A 23034-nucleotide genomic window follows, 5' to 3' on the forward strand; every position below is an offset into this window, starting at 1 on the left:
ACAGAAAATTCAAGTCTTTTCTATAAATACATTATTTATTTTCATCTTGTGGCATGAAAATTACCACATTTCACTCGTGGCTACCGCCACTCATGAAATATTTATTTTCATACCACTCGATGAAAATAAATCATGTATTTATAGAAAAAACTTGAATATCCTCTATTTATTTCACTTTTAATAATTTTTATTTCGCTTGAAAAATTATAGAGTGAAATAAAATAAACAAACAAAGTTTTATCAACGTTTCCAAAATTCGTTATTCTACACACAGAAGATTTAACGACAGTTTTTATATTTTTTCTTGAAAAGTAGTCCGTCAAACATGCATACCACGTGATCAAGTGCCGTAGATCAGTAAAATTATACGGCACCTTGTTATCGGGTCGAAATTGATACAAGTGACAGGATAAGGTGAAATAAGAGTCATCATTCATTGACGCGCCTAAAGTTTAACGCTAACATTTAGCGCGTCTTTACATTATGCTTGTATAATGCTAATGACGTCACGTCAAAATATATGCACGGCCGTGCAATACCATATTTACGGAGTCGTAAAATCGGCACGGGTGTGTGATAAAACACATTATGTCGACTTAAATAAAATGACTTGTCTACATAATATTCCAGTATCGCTACTTAAAGTTTTGCAGCATACTAATATATTCACATTTTTACGGAAACGTATATCGGCCTCGTCATGTTGTCTTGAATCCTGTTCAATTCGTCAAAATAACGGCAATTGTTATTTACTAAAGTACGGAAGCTTGTATGTACCCCCGCTATGAAGACATGAAGACTATGAAGACATGAAGTCGTCTCCCTCGACTAATAGAACACAACAAGTCGTCAAAATTACGACGACAAGTTTATATATACCATGTCATTTTGACAAAACATATGTCATCATGTCGCGATACGGTATCCCGACTTTCATACGTTAATATATTTGTCGACTAGAAGTAACATGGATGTCGACATACATGTTACTTCAAGTTGTTCCAGCATTACTGGTGGAAGAAGACCTCAGGTGCCCTTCCATGCATCATTTCAGGCACGAACGGGCGCCTGGGTAGAACCACCAACGTTCTGTAAGCTAGCTGGATAGCTTCCTCAAATGAAAGAATCCAAAGACCCTGTCGGGATTCGAACCCACAGCGGTGAGGGGCAACTGGTTCGAAGTCAACGACCTCAACAACTCGGCCACGGACGCCCCAAAATTGGGGTTTAGAACATGAAGATACGAATAATATGACGAATGAAGCTATAAACGTGGATTTATTCATATTAAAAGCGGCAAAATGTTTGGCAATATCGACCGGAGATATTTGAATATTCAATGACATTTTGTGGGCAATTGTCGGAATCAGAAGTACCAGTAAATCATTCGGATTTTTAAAGCATGGCATAACGGCATGCATCGCTTATGTTTAACTTAAGTTACCAATACAAAACTTGCCTATATAGCTAACCTCAGTGGTAAGGAGTTAAGACTTCTAGCTTTAAAAAATTAAAGGTTGTAGGTACGAATCAATAACCCATTGTACAACTTATGAAAATTTACAAATACATGTAACTGAACATTCAATAGTGTTGTAAAAAGAGTAAAATGTAAACAAACGTATTTTGACTTCCATACACAATTACTATAATTATACCAACTGTCAAAGTACAAAAGAAGCAAATCGTAGTTCATCTTTGGCAAATAATTAAACTTTAAAAAATGTTTAATGTTTTTAATATTGAAAAATAGTAAAAAAAAGTTTGTTTTTTCTTTTTTGTTATTCATGGTCAGCTTAGAAATGGTGAATTACATGGAGATATACAATGTACTATTATGTTAACATTGGAACTTTACTGATAAAAATTGTAACTTTCTTGAGTAAATATTGGAAAAATGAAACACAAACAATAAATATTTTAATTCAACAATTTTATTTTAACTTATGAAAAATAAGTGAAAATATAATTACAAAAATATGTAAATATAGAAAAATGAAACACAAACAATGAAATTTTAATTCAACATTTTTATTTAAATATATGAAAAATAAGTGTAAAAATAATTACAAAAATATGAATATATAGAAAAATGAAACACAATGAAATTTTTAATTCAACACTTTTATTTTAACTTATGAAAAATATGTAAAAAAAATAATTACAAAAAATTACAATAAAAATGAAAAATATATTAAACACAATAATAAAAAATAAAACTAGAAATATATCTATAGGACACTGATACCCCCACTTCATTTGAATTCCACTGTGACATATTAGTCACTGTGAACTTGACCTTCGAATCAATATGGCTCGTCTACTGACCATTGGTAATGTAACATAAATCACGGCTTTTTCCATCGGACAAGGAGTATAGAATGTAGGTACGTACAGACAGACAGACAGACTAACCTTATCACAGTACGCTCTCACTTTTTAAATGAGGGCACAACAAACAATGAACTTTTTAAATCACCATTTTATGTAAGCATGGTATACAAAAATCAACAACAACAAAAAAATAGAACTGCCACTGTCATGGCGTGAATACCCCCGCATACCACTTTGTCAGAATCAACAGTAGTCATTTAAAGCTAAAGGACAACCTCCCAGCCAAATCTGAGGGAAGTAAGCCAGTGCATTGCTAAGTCATGTATTCTACATGTTTTTAGTGGCAAAGATCAAAGTGACCTTTACCTTTGACCTACTGACCTCAAAATTGAAACTGCCACTGAATGACTTCAATAACCCCCCCCCCCCCCAGTCATGCAGTTTGCCTGGAGGTGTTTTATGATGAATATATGAGAACATAGTTATATGCTTCAAATGTGAAAATGTAAAACTCAATACACTGTGGACAGGCATTCTCAAGCATATGAGCAGACAAGCTTGATGAGCGGACCTCAAATGCCTGCATGCCAAATATGAAGACTGTTGGTCAAAGGGTTCTAAAGTTATTGGGCAGACAATATTTTTTCAGTCAAGGCACCTGTGACCTTGACCTTTGACCTCAAAATCAATAGAGGTCATCTACTAATCATGACTAACCTGCATGCCAAATATGAAGACTGTGGGACCGTGGGTCAAAGGAATCTTAAGTTATTGGGCGGACAAGCTTTTTGAAGTCAAGGACCCTGTGACCTTGACATTTGACCTGGTGACCTCAAAATCAATAGGGGTCATCTACTTATCATGACTAACCTCCATGCCAAAGATGAAGACTGTGGGTCAAAGGAATCTTAAGTTATTGGGCGGACAAGAAAAGACGGACGGACGCCTGACTGCCGGAGAGCCAGACAAGCTGATTCCTTCCCCCCTTACAACTTTGTTGTGCGGGGGTATAAATATAAGTAAATTACAAGAAATAAACACACTTATATCTGTAAGACCTACAACAATGTGTTTGACTATAAAATAAAGATTGTCTGAACCTTAACAGGGCATAAAAAGCTCGATCACAAAGGCTAAAATCCTGCTCAAGTTATGTGTCATGGACAGAGACCAAAAATTTAATATAGAATAATCCAAAAATCATGTGAAGAATATACCTAGTTGTTGTGAAAAATAATTTAACAAGTATGTATTCTGTAAATACTCAAAGGGACATAATTAAGCAACAAATCATGGTTCTTGATCAGTGAGCTTTTTTATGGTCATTAAGACAGAATGATATTACAACTGACCTGAAGGCTGATAAGGGTAGCCTAGCTTATAATTTTTGAAATAGTCAAGGTAAGCAATAACTATGAAAATATACAAATGAATAGCTAAATCAGTAGAAGACAAGCTATCAATACAAGATAAGTTTTCAAAAATCTACAAATAATTTTTCAAAAAAAAAAGTAATGATAAACATCATAAATCAATCTGAAATAAATAAAATATATTCTATTCACATATTTCATAATTATACAATAACAATTCATCTGTTGAATATTGATATTCCTGAAAACAAGAGGGCCATGAATGCACTATACAGCTCACCTGAGTATGATAATTGCTTTTAATAAAGTTTTTCTAGATTATCAAAATTAGAACTACTAATGACCAAGCTAGAAATTACTAAAACAATCTTTCAGCTAATTTTCCAGGATATTTGGACTGAAAATATTACCTCGAGTGTTAACACGGTTTTTCAAAGTTTGGGCTCTGTGACCTAGTTTTTCACCCAATATGGCACATGTTGTTAGTTGAGCTAGAAATAAAAAAAACAATCTCTGACATATTTCAAGGATATTTTGGCTTGCAAAGAGTCCTGTTTTGTTAACCAGATTTTCTGTATCTGGGTTCTGTGTGCTATCAACTGTTAACAAGGAATTTGCATGTTTGGGCTGTGTGACCTCGTTGTTTTCTGTGTGACCTAGTTTTTCACCTCATCTCAGACGACCCATGTTCTTGGTTGAGCTAGAAATCACCAAAACAATTTTTCTGACAAATTCGGGATATTTGGACTGAAAATGTTGTTAACAAGGTTTTCCATATTTTTGGTTTTGTGTCTTAGTGTTTCACCCCGAAACTTACAAAGTATCTGTCTGGACACATGACACTGTAGAATGGACAATTTAGGTAATTTTGATACCCTCCTTGACGGGTCTCAGATTTAAGTGTCAACATAATGAGAACTAAACAAACTAGTTTTTTAGTTATGATAATCATAGCTGTACTTTGTCAAACTTTCAGATATCTAGCTTTAAAATTATGAAATCAATATGGAAATATGTTCAAAAAGTGTCCGGTTGACAGTCTCCAAACAGCAGTGAAAGCATTTTGTCATTCAAAAGTCAACTTGACCAGAAAGAGAAGGTTTGACATAATTGGCATTTACTAAGTGTATTATCAATTAGTTTCAGATCACTCAAGAAGGTGCCTATAAGGGATGTTAAGCCCTTAAAAACAAGAAGGTGAAAAGGGTAAAACAGATAAAAGATGCTGTGTGTTGCTAAGTAGCATACATGTACAGTAGTAGTGAAATACATCTAAAATTAATTTTATCTATACGACAAACATAACAAACATGCAGCAAAAAACTCATATGGTTAAAAAAATCCGATAAAATAAAAATGTCTACAAAAGGTAAACTACTGCAGGGTTTCCGACCTGACCCTGCTTAGCATATATAAATATGCGCACACAGGGTATTTCAAATAGAAGCCCCTGATATATAAACGTTTGTTATGGTTAACATCTATAGTACAATTTTCGTCAAAATATTACAAAAAGAATTTATAAAGAGGGATTGTTATTTCACTCCAGCTAAATGTATCTCGAAAATGTCCAAACCACATAAATGGGAATTAAACTTCAATAAGCATTAGGTTACTTCCTGTCTGTGTATTGATTGTAAATGTAAAATTTGTTCTTGAATATGACGAATAAATATATTTTAATCAATAAGATGATAAGATACCTATAAAAATATATTTTCAGGTTATTAATTGAAAACATTTGAACGGTTTTATTGTTTAACATAAACATGATAAGTTGCATTAATTTAAACAACAATTTGCAGCAATTTTGAAGTATTATGTCCGAGAAAGGTACTGTATAGTGTATATATTGTTAATAAAATTAATATTTTCTTTCTAGTAGATTATGAAATAGATATATATTTCGAACGTTAACAAAAGATAGATGGAGGCAAGCAGAATCACTAGATTAAAAAAACGAAATAAACTTTATTGTCTGTGATTACCAAGCGATTTAATCTTTTAATTTGCAAATAAAGCATCTTTTATTTTTAAGATTTTTATATTTTTGTCTTTCAATCTCTAAATTACGTTTTTCCGTTTTTAATTGCGTTTCTACTAGTTGCAATTTAGCTGTTAACCCGCGTACTTTCAGGTCCTCGCGCCGTGCCATGGAGGCTTCGAATTTTTTGGCATCAACATTCATATGCAGATTAGCGAATTCATTTTGCTGAATCTCTAAAAGATCACACAAGGTTGTTCCTAACCAATCACAATTTGACCTCAATGTATTCAGATCTTCTTTTATATCGTTCAGCAACGTACATGTATTGGAGACATTTTTCACGCGGGCTTCTATATTTTGCTGTATTGTCAATGAATCATCATGTATTATCCCAGTGTCTGACATATTATTTTCGTCATCGTCTATCTTAAGTTCTTCCTCGTAGCATTTTTTTCTTTCTTCATTCTGTAAATTAAATCATGGTTGTAATTACTTTATCATTCACGTTTGATTATTTGATCAAATATAATGGAAATGGTGAAGAAGTTCAAAGTAAAAATGTTATTGTGATAAAACGTCTAGAAAATTGAATAGGAAAATGACTAAGAAGGTCATGGAATCACTATGGTTGTCAAATCCAAAACTCTGCAACAATAAATGTGTAGTAGAAATAAATGATATTAGGAAAGGAGGTAACTTGCGCATGAAAGAGTGATCCTTCGGAAGCATTTTTGAAAACAAAATTACATGAAAATTGCAGACTCAGTTTGATTAGGTCTGTCCATCAGCGATAATGGAAAAGTGCAACTTCCCTCACACCTCCTCCCTTTAGCACGGGCTTGACCGGTTCACAATTTATAAGACATAAGAGTGCTTAAATCAATGTGAGACGATGGTTCTTTATTATTTATTGCCGAAGTAAGCAGAAGTAATTGATTTAATACTAATCGCTGACAACCGGGAGGAAAAGTTCACAGTATGTACTAGCTTACATGTACTTCTTTTCAACAATCAACAATTTTACAATGTGGTTAAACTTTTTGCGAAAATCTCTCTTTAAAGGTAGTGAAACCAAAGCAGACGATTATTTCATGATGACGTATTGCTTTGCACTTTATTGTAGTTCAGTTTGATATTTGTAGAAAAAACAACCTATTCAAGCGCTCTTAAAGGAAATGGTCGCGAGTAGAGATCGAACCTCCATAATCATTAGCCAAAGCTCCATCTAATTTCAGTGTAAATTACCCATAAAAAACTACCGAGAACAAATAAAGAGAATCTATTATCTACGGTAGAGCTACCTCTTTCGAAGGTATACGGTAAATCGCTCAATCGCTACTTAATTCTGAGCTAGTGCATGTCGCCAAAATTAGGTGTCAAAAAGGTAAAGGGTTGTCATTTTTTGTATATTTTGAAAACTCTAAATATCGAAATTTAAGGAATGCTATACCATATAGATTTGATTTGAATTTCCAAGAATCGTGAAGTTGATGATTTTTTGCTGAAAGTATCGCTTATTTGTGAAATTATGTGCCCGAAACGAGCACCACGGAAAGGAAATGAAGCAATACCTTTATTGTACATCAAATTGAAAGAAGTGTATAAGCGCATACGGTATACATCATCAAAATATTTCCATTTCAAGATCGTATGTGAAAATTTCGATTTAAGAAATTTCGTCATATCTTAAAATACAATATCGTATATATTACATTATGAATTTTGATAATCGGTGTTCCCGACAGAATAGCAAAACTGTTTGTGTTTTGATATCCACGATGTAAATACAATCGTCTGAAACCGACTATTCAATTATTATTATATTTGACTATTTACTATGTTTATGTCTTTTATGTTCTGTACAAAAAGTTAAAACCTTTGAGGTCTTAATGTAACGTGGCAAAACTTATTATATATATAATCTCAAATGATATTGAATAATCGCAAGTTCAATACTTCATTTATCACGAATATAGATTGTACAGTATGCGATTTATCACATATACAAAGTAAAAGTTGTTTACAGTGAAAGCAATATAAGGACGATAACAATTTGAAAGCTGTACATATTAATGTTTTTCATGCAAATTACGTCATGATATACATGAATATTAAATATATTAGTATAATATTATTTCTATTAAATTTTTGTGCCGTGATAAGTGTAATGAATAAATTATACACAAACAATCAGATATTTTGTACGTAACCATAGTGGTATCTCTCTTGGCGACATGATTACCTCCTTCACGACAGACCTGCCTCGCGGAACAAATATTTTATATCTTCTTTAATAACTAACACCTGATCGATATTTAATTTAATTTAATTTCTAGACTTTATGTCTACTTTAAAATAATTTATGTTTTCATTTGAATCGCTGTTTAAATGAAAATTGGTGGAAAAATACAAAGTGATCTGTTTCAAGATGAAACGGTCCATTGCAACGCTAAAATCGCCAACTGGGAAAAGGCTCTACAACTACATTTCAAACATAATGATAACAACTTGACATTTTCTGGAAATTTAAATCAAATCTTAATGACATAGCATTCTCCGAATTTCGGTATGTGGTGTAAAGTTTACAAAATATATAAAAAATGACAAAACTTGACATCTTTTTTAGCGACATGCACTAGCTAGAGTGATATTCCGAATACCTCCGAACGAGGTAGCTTTATCATTTACCAGGCGTTTTTATGCCTGATTATGTTAAAATACTATAACATCAAATTACTTACTTTATTCAACACGTTAAAGTGACATGGCATGTGTTCTCTTTCAAGACGTGCTACTATCTTTGCCCGTCTGACAAGGAAACCTTTCAATGAAGAGCTCTCGATATCCTGGTATGTGTTGATCAGCTGCGCTATCAGCATGTTTAACAGTACAACAATAATAAAGAACATAAATATCATCATGACCATCGCGCCAGCAATCCTGAAATGTTAATAGATAACAGGGTAAGTGATGATTAAACTGTTAACCTTTCATTTTAAAACAAAAACATATACTAGCAGAGAATGAAATGATCACAAATAAATGCTTTCCATAACAATGAATGTCTTTTCGTCAGATCTTAATATTTCTCGTTTTATAAGAATATCAAAAATTTTCATTCATAATGCAGCATGTTGAAATGTAATTGAAACATTCCGAAACATATGGTCATATATTAAGCCAGTCTAAACAAGAAATGTCTCCGTTATCCAATACCCACATTTAAAAGGTTTCATGATTATTTCGCGCATGCGCCACAAAGTTGGAATATACCAACATATTTGTTTCAGTTAAGTACTTTTGTTCGATAATAATTACTACCATACAACTTATTTTTTTACAGACATTTCTTTATAAGTTTGATACAAATACTCATCATAAATAATACAAACGGCTTGTGATAATGCTAACACGTTCGACTGTTTTTATAGATGTTACTTACTTATAACCTTCGTCTCCAGTGTATTCAACAATACTGTCAGATTCAATCAAGATCCTTATACCAACAATCCCTATCTTCCAAAACGACCTGTAAGGAATGAAATTATATCACTTAATTAAAGTATGAAAACGGTTAAGATTAATTCCAATATTCTATTACTAATTAATATACAGAATCTCAATTTCACCTTTAAAGCTAGTTTCTTCTTTACCTTTTGTTCAATTGCCTTTACTTTAGATGGGTTTTGTAGTTTGATTTTTTGAAACATTTTCTGGGCAATGCAAGTATTGATGTTGTTATTAGTGTTTTTTTTTATGTCAAACTGATACTATTATGGTCATATGCCGACTTTTCAGCTTTACTAGTGGAAGTAGACTTCAGGTACCCCTCCGTAAATTACTTCAGGCACCAGCAGGCACCAGTACGCTACATTGTATATGCGGCAGTATGCTCTATACGGCAGTATGCTATATGCGGCAGTATGCTATATGCGGTAGTGTGCTATATTTTTTCAGTATATGACTTAGTGCTGATAGATGTATGCCGCAATATGCCATATATTTTTTCGCATAGCATACTCGACACGTATCGACGGAATGCGGCAGTTTGCAAAAACCTCTTATTTGACTTTATTTGTCTGTTATTTGAAATCAACCAATTAAATGTTGTATTATAAAAATCTGATCATTGTCTGTTATTCTTTTTAATCTTGTTGTTCTGTTATGGCCCCTGAATACTTAGCCTTGTGAGTGCAGTTGCTGTTGTGAGAAATGACCAGATATATATGCACGTATGTATATGTTTACAAAACACTTGGTAATGCAATTCAATGAATAAGTTTCCTAATAATCTTTACTTACTTAGTAACTCGAAATATCGACTTAGTAACTCGAAATTTCGACTTAGTAACTCGAAATTTCAACTTTCATTGCACGACTTTCATTGGTTGCCGGTGAAAGCAAGGATTGAATTCAAGATACTTTCTTTCGTGTGTAGCTGTTGCACATTGACAGAGCACCTTTAACATTTATTTAACAGAATAATTTAATAGGGTCAAATAGTCCACACAAACTGAACATATCCTTCGCTTTTTTGTGGAGGGGGGGTTGTAAAATCACACTTTCCACATTTCCGTGTTAAACGGATGTTTCTTTTTCTTAAGCACACATACAACCATCATGTGAAGAAACAACAAGTCCAAAACCCACCCTATTGTAAACTGTGCAATATCATGTGTTAAATAAGTTTTAAATGGCGTGTATACGCCAGTTAGTCTGTCACGTTTCTTTATACTAATAATGTTTTGTAGCATTATTCATTATTTACTAATACTTTGATTCATATTGTGTTGATAAAAGTCGATAAAAGTGGAACTTGTTGTTATATATATGTTGGGAATAATATAAAAGCATTCGATTTTACAAGAAATATAGTCAGTCCAACAATTTTGACAAAGGCCTCAGCACGCCCTATTTTGGCCACGCCGCGATACTTTCCTCAGATGTCCCACACGTGAAGTATAGGATCGTTTTATTCACAGGGATGAGAAGAATATGATTAGTGAAAAGATATGTTCGAACAGATGGGATACATTACAACGTCTGAAGAACGCCTGAACGTACAAATTAAAGGAAGCCTTATGTTTTTAGGTCGGGTGTGTACATGCCATTACTAAGTTTAAGTTAAATTTCAATAGTTTGTCCAGGCACCCGTTTCTCCATCTCCATCGTTCAACGGAACTCCCTACTATATCTTATATCATCTAACTAAAAACTTTGGCCATTCTTGTAATGTTAATAAGTCGAAATTTCCAGTTACTAAGTCGAAATTTCGAGTTACTAAGTCGAAATTTCGGGGTAGTAAGTCGAAATTTCGAGTTAGTAACTCGAAATTTCGAGATAAGTAACTCGAAATTTTGAGTTAGTAAGTCGAAACTCCGAGTTAGTAACTCGAAATTTCGAGTTAATAAAAAACATACACCTGGCACTAATGCTCTTCCGTAAAAATCTGACCTTGCTTTTAGACAATAATTCACATTAGCTAGACTTTGCCGGGATGCCTTGTATAAAATGAAATTCCGTTGGAAATATACCATGCAAATTAGATGCAATACATGAAAGTTCAACGGACAAGTTCAACCTTTTTATTTTTTATACTTTTTATTATTCTTTTAGTTATATTACAAGATACTTGCATAGTTTCTTCGTGTAACTGTAGAGTATTTTCTGCCTTCAATACCAAAAGAAATGTTCCTGAAAATACCACGATCGTCATGAAAAGGAAAATCGCAAACCTCAAGATATCTTTTACAAACATTTTCTGTAGCGAATCGACGTACACTCCAGTAAACCTACAAGTAAGACGCAAATATGATTTAAAGGTGTACTAGACGTCAAAGACTAATTGGAAATGCGACTTTTTGTGATTCCTAACGAAACAAGTAACGTAGGGTCATTTATAAGAATGGAGGATTAGATATTTCAACTACATGAATAGCTATTCAAATATGTTTATAACTAAACGGACGATTAATTAATAATAAAAACTATATTGGATGTTGCCACATTCTGTTGAATCGTTTACATTATTACTTACATGAGGGGATTTCGTTTTATTTCTTTTCCTTTTAAAAATGTTTTAGTTAGGTTATGTGATTTAGTTGATTTCGAACGGCCGAACAGTTGAAATTAAAGAAAATGAAATATAAAGTTGCTACTTACTGGAAGACTGGGGCATACTTGACTGTTTGTAGAAGCCAAACCAAATACGCAACAGCATATATATACCAGTGAGTTTGTTCATGTATATAACGTATAGGCAGCAACAGTAACAACATAACTGGTGATGTAATCTCAACAATATTCATTTTATCCACAAGATACTCCTTCTTGAACCTGAATACAACTACTTATATCACAAATTTGTTACTATGATACAATAATCTTGATTATTGTCTTATAAAAACATATGAATACAAATATAAAAAACATCTTTGACCAGGTTGAGGAATTATTCTTACAGCGGTAAGTGATAGTCGTGAAAATTAATGTTTATCATTTTGACACCTATGTTAATAGATATGTTAGTATGTGCACTTCTTTAATTTTATAACACTTTAAAAAGTTAGAGTTTGAGGAGACTGTTTATCTTTAGAGTCTTTGAATAACATAAATACGTTAATGTCCTGGAAAATGAATGACACTCATTTCAAATATTTAAAGTAGAAATCCAATATTTGATACTCGATGTTCAATGTATAAAAAATAAGCATACTTAAACGCTTGATAAATCTCAATTACAAGCATGCGAGCAGCATTTAGAAGCAGAACTGCCTCACAGATTGCCCGTAGATAGTCAATTGGCGATTGGTAAATAAGAACGTTTGGAGCATTGACACCTGTAACAGCAGCAATAGTCAGCAGCACGATGCTGAATAGGTAAACAACAGCGTCTATACTGAAAAGAAAATAAATATACCGTTCTCGTGCAGGTTTTTTTTAAACATTTTAACCTATTTCAAACTAGGATATTAAAGTTAGCAGATGGATAGCCTAATAACCATATATATATGAGGTTCCACTAGGAATAGAGATACAACATATCTTATTATTTGCAGAAGTCCTACAATTTATATGCATTATCCATGTAGAATTTTCTTATAGTGGACTAATGTGTATTGTTTTTAAAAGGTTGTTTGGCAGGTTAAAGGACTTTGTAGAAATTACATCTTTTTTTTCATAACAATTGCGTAACAGGTAGCGCTCGGAAACACGATTTTACAGCTGTTTATACTGTACAAATGAATCATACTAATACACACATAACTCTTTTCATATTTCTGCGTAAATAACAATACATATTTAATTCTTTACTTAGGATACATACGCAAAAGCACGTTTGCACCAGTTTTCCCATTTCTTATTTGTCAAAATCTGATAAGCTGTGTTGCATACGGCGTCCTTTGAAAAAAAAAAGACAAAAGCATGTGAAAAGTAACAGTGCTATATCTGAAATATAGATTTTGTATTTACGTTCCATAGACAGATACGTATAGTCTATTTTCCAACCTTGTGTTATTTTTTTATGTCAATAACAACGGTATAACACATTAAATTAATAAACATAAAATTATATCAACTAAAATTACTAAATTTACTACAACCCACGTATAATAAACAATATTCAAACTCATAAACATAATGATTTCTTGAAGAATTAAGTATCTTTGTTAAATATCATAATCAAACACTTTGAAAATGCTTATCATTTTAGTGTATAAAATCAAATGCTATCGATGCCCTTATTGAAAATGTTCATTTTAACAAAATTGGTAAGCGTAAGATAAATATTAAGACAAAATAGTTACAGCTTAATGTGAACACAAAAAGCCTGAGGATAACTGTTACTATTGAGCAATTATAAATCAATAGTAATGCTAGTCTTTTTTTCATGAAATAGGGTTGAGTTAACAAATTTAAGATACTGATACTGACTTATTGTACTGTCAACTACCTGACGTAACTTGATCATTTATATTTGCACAAGAATTTCACATTAAGAAAAGTGTATTTATTATCTCATATGTCAATTTCTTTTTATATGTATTTAAGCTGAATAAGTCTAATCAAACAATTCATTTGATTGGAATATTCAAGAGAAAAAAACACTTATTCTGTCTGAAAAAATGTAGAACAAGTCAGAACAGTAAGTGCTTATCAAACGATTGTGTATGAAAACATTTTGAGAATGTATATACGAGTATATTTCACTCAAACTCATGTTTTTGTGATAAAACACTGTATATGTCATTTGGCGACTTTACCAGTTTTACAAATGGAGGGAGACGTAGCCCTCCGTGCGGGAACTCAGACACGACCGGGTAACTTAGTAGAACCATCGGCGTTCCGTTAGCTTACTGGATATCTTCATTACATGAGAGAATCCATTGCGGTCCCCGACGGGATACGAACAACAATACAACCGTCGACGACAAATTGTTCGAAGTCAACGACCTTAACCACTTGAACACGGACGTCCCTACGTTCATTTATTGCACACCGTGTAAGAATATTTGTATAAATACAATGTATTACATAAAAGACTGATTTGTAAAAAGATCGTACCGACATTTAAATCAAAAGACAAGTGAAACCGGTGGACGCATTTTAAATTCATTCATTCACGATTTCAACTTCACTCATTCTTTGATTAGCGTGGAATTGCAATTGTGAATGCATGCTGTTAATTATGTTACCATAAAGTCGTGAAGAAATCAGAAATTCTTGATGTTGAAATCAGGAGTTCGTGTATCTTAAATAGATACTTCGTATTTCAGTCTGCATTATTCAGATTTATCTTCTACATCTTGATGATATTTCATGTGTCAGTCAGAGTATATGTGGTTCCTCACTCAAAAAGGTTTCTGATATCTGATACGTATTTCTTACTTTGTTGCTTTACGATATATTTCTTGTTAAATCTTTTTCATGTTCAGATTGTAATTAAAACGATTTTGAACAGAATTAATTTTGTTTGAACGTTCTTCTCATGTACGGGAGGGAAAACCTCAGAATAAATAAAGATTATATCAGAGAGAAATGAGAAAAAAAATCAACAAGATAAAGCCACAGAACACAGCATGCGACACAATCCAGCCACACCAGCAGAGCATTCAGACGGAACCAAACCAAAAACTTGGGAGAATACGGTGAAAGGAGGGGAGGGGCATATAATAAGTACAAGACATGCTCACGGGCAGAATGTCGATCCCGCTTGTCTTAATTCAAACCTGAACAAATAAACTTCAGATCAAGTTGAAAGATGTATACATAGATGAGAAGTGCGCAACTCACCCTTTTTATAACCAAGTCATCATTTTAGGTGGCCTTCACATCAGACCCGGTGACCTGGTTCATATACATGATACAAAGTCTCATGATGCGTGATGAACATTTATGCCTAAATAACTCAATTCATGCAATTTAAAAATTTTCCCATGTACGAAGAACTTAAGCCATGGACAAGTTTGGACACACGCACGCACACACAGACACTGAATAGCAATTTTGACAACTATGACGAGCTCAGCGGAAGCGGATTCGACAAAAATCCTCTGACCACTAAGCATAATACTTCAAAGCATAAACAAGATACAGTGCCGACATACTTTTGATATTTTTATCTGACATTTGACCTCTTGTGACATTGACCTTCATTTCGCACAATTCAACTCACCATGGAAAACATTTGTTCTAAGTTATATTAAAATCCATCCGTTTATATAGAAGTTTTACTAACAAATAAATGTTTAAATTTATTTGACCTTTGGCCCTGAAGTAAGACCTTGATTTTTGCCACAGACACCAACGATTTTTCAAAGAAAAGCAAAAGCAAGATACAGCCCCAACAAACAAATTTTAATACACTGTACTTTTATTTTGACCTCTCAACTTAACATTGAGAACATTTTTGCTAAGTTGTATTAAATTCCATCCATGAATATAGATGTTATACTCGCAAATGAATGTTTAATTTTGTTATTTGACCTTTAACCCCTAAGTGTGACCTTGACCTTTGCCACAGACGCGGTATTCCGCTTCATTACAGAGAATATTTGTCTCGAGTTATTTTAAAATTCCCTCCATGCATGTAAAAGTAGCGCTCCGGACACGGGTTTTGCGCTGACCCGTAAGTGTGACATTGATTTTTGAGCGACCGACCTTGGTTCTGCGTGCGACACACCGCTCTATCACGGTGAACATTTGTACCAAATTATTATTGAATCCGGACGGACGCACGAACACACATACACCGAACTATACGCCAAAAGTCACGACTAAGTTGAGCTCACCACAAGCGGGCTCTACAAAAATGATCAGGATTAAAAGAGGCCGATATGGGAATTAAAGGGACAAGGACTGTAAGGTTGGTTATGTGCTGACAAAAATGCTGATAGAAGAAGTGTAGCAGTTCTGCTGATGATTTGAAAATGTTCATTGAAATACTTATGCATGTATTTAGCTACGAAAATTGACTAGATAAAACTTGTCGCGTTAAAACTTAGTGTCATGTCAAATTAATGTTTACTCACGATTATTTCACTGCAAAGGTTTCCTTAATTGCGGTAATTACGTATATATGCCAAAATATAAACAACTCACATTCATAACTCTATCCATTTTAACAAAACAAAAGTGTGTTATACCTCTATACCTCTGTAAGCGATTTGCTGGAAAGCAGTGAAGTTACAGAAATCGTAGTCAGGGTCATTTGGCGTCCAACATTTATCGTCCATTTCAAGAATTTTGCACAGAATGTAATCCGCCTGATCTGTGTGTTTTACCAACTTCTCTAAAAGTTTTGTTATGGATTCCTGGAATAGTATGTAAATAATTATTTCATTAACTGTTTCACAATATCAAAACACTTTTACTGTTTAATATAAATCTTTAAATTTTTGCGTATTCTGCGAGACATGTTTGTACCATAAAAATTATAGACTCTACATTCACTTAACTAAAACATGGCTGTCAAATATTCATAAATAAAAATTACAAAAATAAAACGCCATGTTAAATGAAATCCTGCACTAAAATGACATACGTGTATTATATCTCTTGATATGGAGAGAAAATTTTCAATGTTTAAATTTAAATGGTAATATATTTGGCTTGTAGACAATGCCCTATATACATTTATAATTAACAAGTCAAGCTGTAAGAACAAAAGCAGATATTACACTTCGTTCCATCATGATAATCTTTAGTTTCTCGTGAGATCCGCTCTCAGAAAAGATCGATCGAACACTGAAATTGAGAAAATCATTTTATACAAAGTACAAATTCAGTTCTATGTTTATTTTAGTATACATTTTTTCTCTCCAAAAGTTACTTATATTACATCTGAATATGAATATGAACAATTCAAGATAGGAATTCATTGGATATGCCTGTATAATGCGTTTCCAACTCAGAATATATTAAAATGATGCTTTGTAATTGTTATCATTCACCAACAAAAACCTACAAACCTTAATGCAATGATGTTTTTTGTAAGATGCCCAAATAAGGCTTTTATGTAAAACATATAAGCTAGAACAATGTGAGACACTGAATTAATTTATAGCTCGCTCAAAAAGATTAAGTAGACGGAGTTTATACTCAACATACAATATCTTATTATTAGTGATACATTTTGTCAAGTTATTTTAAATTATGTTTTTTTCTTAAAAAGCGAAAGTGGAAGGATCGCACCAATGTTCACGACAGTAAAATCCTTTAGAACCCGCAAAATGTTAGAATGTCCTATTTTGACCGGTACAGTGCAATGAAAGACAACATATTAAGATGTTTCGCTTAAAAAGAGTGGTTCTGTGGCTTCAAGTTTTCGCGATTAGAACAGGAGGCAGTATGTAATGACACGCACAAAAGAAAATGTAACTCTGAGGCTGAACGAGATGTTTTACCAAGAAGCTGAAAATAGGCCGACAGCAAAATATACGAGACGGTTATTTAGATGATAAGAAAGTATTCGGATCATGTCAATATCTCAATGAAGTATATTTGTTGCCATTGCTCTTAAAGGCTTAATTTCTATCAAGAATTTTATGGATAAGGGAAAATAAATAGGATACGACATGATAAATCTGTAATAATCAGTTCCTGTATTTTTCAACAATTTAAAGAGAATGGCAAGTAGATATGAAAACAGGTTATATTTGAAATTCAGAAATGTAGTAACTTTAGTCGCACATATAGCGGTGACAAGAAAGAAACTGAAACTGAAAGATCAAATACTATAGAAAGATATGTGTCATGATATGAATAGAAATAAAAACATACATTTGTTTGTAAAACGTACATTTATAATCGAGATAATTGCAGTCCGCTAAAACCATGGACCTTATAGAAATCAAAGGGCTGCAACCTTTGTGGTATTTTCTGATCTTTGCAATCTAAATCATACTGACTATCTGTATGTATTTTCCTGTACAAGTTTATTTTTATATACTATAATTAATCTTACGCAGCGACTGCGTCTATAACAGTTTGAGATTGATACATATGGAATTTTGCATGACTAGAGTTGCATCAAAAATCATTTTTTATGACAGCCACACTTTATCCTTGCATATCGTGGCTACTTCCTTAAAAAAGACACTTAAAAAAAAAAGTTGCCTCGACTAGGATTTGAACCTTAGGCCTCTCACACCCTAAACGAGCGCGCTACCTCTGCACCACGATGAAGTAATACATATGTAGTTTGAATAAAAACAAATACATTGTAATTCTAATTTGAGAATTTCCATTTCGTGTTTGTAATCCTTAATAATTTCGAGGTATTTTGTTCACGATAAACCTGTTGTTTAACACTGATGAAAATAATTTAGCGAAAATCTTCTCGACAAAACAGTACGACATGTATATATTCCACTACTCGACAGTCAGATTTATTTGTGAACTACGCTCTGGAGTATTCGACATAGCTAAAATAGCATTTGCATTGATTAAGCTTTACGGAAATAGCCGAACATTTTTCATTGGGTAAAAAAGATAATTATCCGCGAAATTTGTGATTGTAACCTCATATTTCTATTGACTACTGTAAACTTTTAATGCACTGTAATTCGTTAAATGCCTACATTAAAAAATTATTCTTTCTTTTAAATTGCTGGTTTTTAAGCAGTTCTGAGTGAGAACTACTTTGCGTTGTTAGGTCTGTTAGGAAATTTTGTGTTAGACCGTGGATGTTAGCTTTGTATTTACTGATCTTGCGATCAGAAAATACAAAAAGTTGATAAACCTACCTTTCACTATCCATCTCCGAGATAATAACAGCTGTAATTTTGTCTGATAAAACATCAAACCTCTCTGTCAAAAACATCTTTAGTCTCATAGGCGTCATATTTATTTGAAAACAATACCTTGCTAAGTCTGAAAATCTTTTTGTAATACAAATATCTTGGAGATGTGACACCAACCGACATGTGATATCATTTTCATTGTTATGTGTGTGCCGAACATGCCCTTGCAGGTAAACTTTAAAGATATGAACAAGCTGAAAAAAATATGAAGGATTACTTGAAAATTGTAAAATTAATGGTCTTTACTCGTGAATAGAGACGGAACGATGTTTAAGATAACGGAGAGAAAAAATTAGTCACTAATGCAAACGCGCTCTACTGTTCTCTAACCATGATAACACAATGAGACGCATGTTATAAACAGGTAAAGAACAACTACATTGATAATTACCAGTGTGACCCGTGACTTGGAAATGCCGTTGTCGGACCCGATGGGAAATCCGTTCAACAAATTTTTTTCTGGGGTTATTTCGTACACAAAAGAAAACAAACACTTAAGATAGTTGAATCAACCAAAAGAGAAATTCAGGTTTTGCATTCATAGTGCTAATACATTAATGATGTCACGACATAAACAATTACCTGCACTTGTTAAGACTTTGGCGACCATTTTCTCTCTTGTATATAAAATATCAAAGAATTGCTATGTTATATAATATTATGATATTTTGTAATAATGTTATAGAGCTACTCATATTCATGTTCACGTTATTTACTATCTATACGAGTATAACAGTGAGAGTGAAATTCTACGTTAGTTTCGAGCATTTGGTATTTTGAAATTGATCTTCAAGAGCAAGAGTGATAGAAGAACAAATGAACACATGCCTGGATATAATTTCTAAATAAGGGGTCATTAATCTGATCATGCATTAGTCACCTGTGCATATTCAAGGTAATTTAAAGTAAACAACAAAATATACTAAGCACTACACTGAAAGTTAGATCGAATTTTACACACAAGCGCACACGCGCACGCACGCACACACTCACCCTTAATTTATTCAACAATAGATAGGTAAAATCATACCTTTGATTCTGGAACGTCGTTCAAAGTACAAATCACTTTTTCTAAGAAGTTCTCACAACACGAGCAATTACCCTGAAACAGATTTCTTCCAATGAAAGCATTTGAGCCCCGTCACGACAAAACCAACACACTGGGTTTTCGACCAGCATGGATCCAGACTAGCCTGCGCATCCGCGCAGTCTGATCAGGATCCATGCTGTTCGCTATCAGTTTCTCTACTTGATATAGGGTTTGTAAGCGAACTGCAAGGATCCTGATCAGACTGCGCGGATGCGCAGGCTGGTCTGGATCTATGCTGGTCGCAAACCCATTATGTTGGTTTTGTCGTGACACGGCTCATTTATGTTAAGATTAACAAAATAAAGGGGCATATGAATAACTTTAATATAAAATTTAAAATGAAATACAAATTCCTTAAGTCAAATGTTATAGATCAAGGTACAAAACCTTGGAGAGTTAACATGGGAACTGTCTTGAATACAAAAAGAACTTTTCAAATGTATATTGCTATATATCAGTTTACAGAAGTTTTCTTTGATTTTTTAAATAAAGAACAGCATTATAATTACCTAATGAAATACATATGTTGGTTAATTCCCTTTTGTGAATCATGCTGAACAGTTAAAAACCCTTTATAAAGTAGAAGCATAATATTTTGTTCGGAACATTTATTCTGTTAACATCCATTTTTCATGTATATATTACAACTAATCTGAGAATTTTCCACAAGGATATGGACACAACATAATTTTACCATTTATGAATTTAACAAATTACGTTGAACAAATCAACATCGCAATTATTTAGGCAATTGTGTTTACTTTGAAGCTAACTTTTTATATTGTTACACAAATAATACAATTTTAATGACATACCGTTTTGTCTTTGAACTCCAGATATAATTTTGGCACTTGATCCTTTAACAAACAAAAAAATTAAAAGTTTTAATTTTAAACTTTTATAGTATGTGAAGTGCAATATATTCTGAAACATCGAAATATAGTAAAAATGCAAATACATACTTATAGTAGCAGAGCTCGAAAAAGATTAAATCATATTAAAAATCAGTATAAGACTGTTAAAGACTTATTTATAGTTATCAGTTCTTGAAATTACCTAAAAATTGTATCTTTACCAAAATTTATTTATATATCCTATACAAATTTCGTAAATATTTATACATGTAATTTGATTTGTTTCAAGAATTATCAAGTGTATCGTATTGACAATGTCTACAAATTGGAACAGTATCCATTATGTGTACCAGTCAAAAAAGACGCAAAACAATATATCAACGTTGCAATCTATTCTACTGTAACAAGCTTTTATTTTCAGGAAAAAAGAAGCGAAGAAAAATACATTATCATGTCATGTGACGTAACAGAGATAACGCAATGTTACGCCATTTTATTAACAAAGGGATTTGTAAATAAATTCACCAAACGATAATAATAATTATGTCTCATATTGATATGCAGAACTTACCTCACCTCCATTTAAAGGTAAAAAATTGATGCAATTCGTTTTGTGTAGTTTATTTTCAAAGTCAACCTGAAATATTAAAAGTAAGTTTAGTTAAATTGAAGGATATTTAAAAACAACAACAACAATAAAAAAAACAATATTTCTAATATACGTAAAAGACTACTATTGAAGAAAACATGTACATATGAGTTTATCCATGGTAGGGAACAAAAACTGGTTCTTTATAGACCCACCTACAAGTTTCTTATAATCAAGAAACCACATTTGAACATGTTGCTGAGAGGGTGGCATTGGAAATTCTATATCAACTTGGATCAAAATATCAGTGCCTCAGCATTTGACGTTCCGGGCTTTTATTCTATGTAATTTCATTTATATATATCGTCAAGAGAATGAGTTTTTAAACTAAGGTCACATATAAGATCATATGGAAAATAATATTTACATTCCTTAGGCCAATATCAGTATTTTAATTAGAAGAGGGAAAAACTAAAAGTATAGGATTTTGCAAGGCTGCGTTTAATAACAATTGTCACTAAGAAATCCCTGAACAGCGACCCTTGTAGTACAAATACGGCGGATGTCTTATTGAACAAACAATCAATATAAATATATGTATGGTAAAATGATAAGATATAACTACATTGTATCATCATCATTTATTATCATTATTGTTGTTAAAGGAGCAGATTCAAAGAGAGAACTTACAAAGCAATTGAAGATAGTTTTAAACCCATGACACTCGAGGGGTTCTTTCCCATTTCTGAAAAAAAGGCAAAATGTTGTCGATGTAATGATTAACATTTTTAAATTTAAATAAACAAAACTCATTAATAGCTGTCTGGTATTGAAATACATTACGTGGAAAATATCACTTTTTGAAAATGTAAATGTGTCAGACAAAAATGCACTGTGTACAAAGTAACTTTTAAAAGGCAAATCACTTATGGTATTTTTAACAGCGAAACTGAGATTCAAATTATTGTATGTTTCACAATATATAGAGGATATTGCCAACAATGAAATATTTTCACTTCACTGGATAAAAATGAATCCAGTGTTTATATAAAACAAGCAAATTTGTTGAATTTATATCCCCCGACGACGACGTGTTATTACTAACACAGCAACTGGAGACATAAGCCTTTCTTTAAGTATTTATCATGGCATGCAAGTTTCCTTTTCGTAATGATGGTTTACTTAAAGTATTGTTGAAATCAACCCAGCAGTTAAAAGAAAGAGCAATATTGCTCTATATGCATACTGCACAACTAATCAATGGCATAATTCTGTCTTATAGGGTCTGACCGGAACAAGGCAATGATATACTCATCTTCCCTTTAAATTGATTGTGCCAATAAAGTTTCATTGAATTCCAGCCAGTACTTGCAGATAAACATCGTGGAAACAATTATTCTCCTTGGGTAGTATCTTTAAAATTTTGCAAAGAATTGAACTCCAAACAGAACTCTTGCAACGGAAAGGAAAATCTTAGAAAAAAAACCAAAAAAAAACAACATT

At 32.7% G+C, this 23034-nt stretch overlaps 1 protein-coding gene across 1 annotated transcript in view; it reads right to left on the bottom strand.

Moving 5' to 3' along the window:
* Positions 1-2339: 2339 nt before the first annotated feature.
* The window catches only part of LOC132728865 (uncharacterized), a 35463-nt gene continuing 14768 nt past the window's right edge, over positions 2340-23034 (bottom strand). Inside the window, exons 4-17 of the mRNA XM_060714552.1 lie at positions 22222-22276; positions 21514-21579; positions 20904-20945; positions 20029-20100; positions 18942-19192; positions 16875-16941; positions 16341-16508; positions 13022-13095; positions 12410-12592; positions 11857-12030; positions 11331-11486; positions 9137-9223; positions 8436-8634; positions 2340-6159 (exon numbers count right to left, since the gene is read on the bottom strand). Of these exons, the coding sequence (XP_060570535.1) occupies positions 5704-6159; positions 8436-8634; positions 9137-9223; positions 11331-11486; positions 11857-12030; positions 12410-12592; positions 13022-13095; positions 16341-16508; positions 16875-16941; positions 18942-19192; positions 20029-20100; positions 20904-20945; positions 21514-21579; positions 22222-22276 (2050 nt within the window). The 3' untranslated portion in view covers positions 2340-5703. The remainder of the gene's footprint in view (positions 6160-8435; positions 8635-9136; positions 9224-11330; positions 11487-11856; positions 12031-12409; positions 12593-13021; positions 13096-16340; positions 16509-16874; positions 16942-18941; positions 19193-20028; positions 20101-20903; positions 20946-21513; positions 21580-22221; positions 22277-23034) is intronic.

The sequence above is a fragment of the Ruditapes philippinarum genome, unplaced genomic scaffold, assembly GCF_026571515.1.
Source record: "Ruditapes philippinarum isolate M1 unplaced genomic scaffold, ASM2657151v2 ctg1317_1_1_1_1, whole genome shotgun sequence".
In the NCBI taxonomy this organism is placed as follows: domain Eukaryota; kingdom Metazoa; phylum Mollusca; class Bivalvia; order Venerida; family Veneridae; genus Ruditapes; species Ruditapes philippinarum.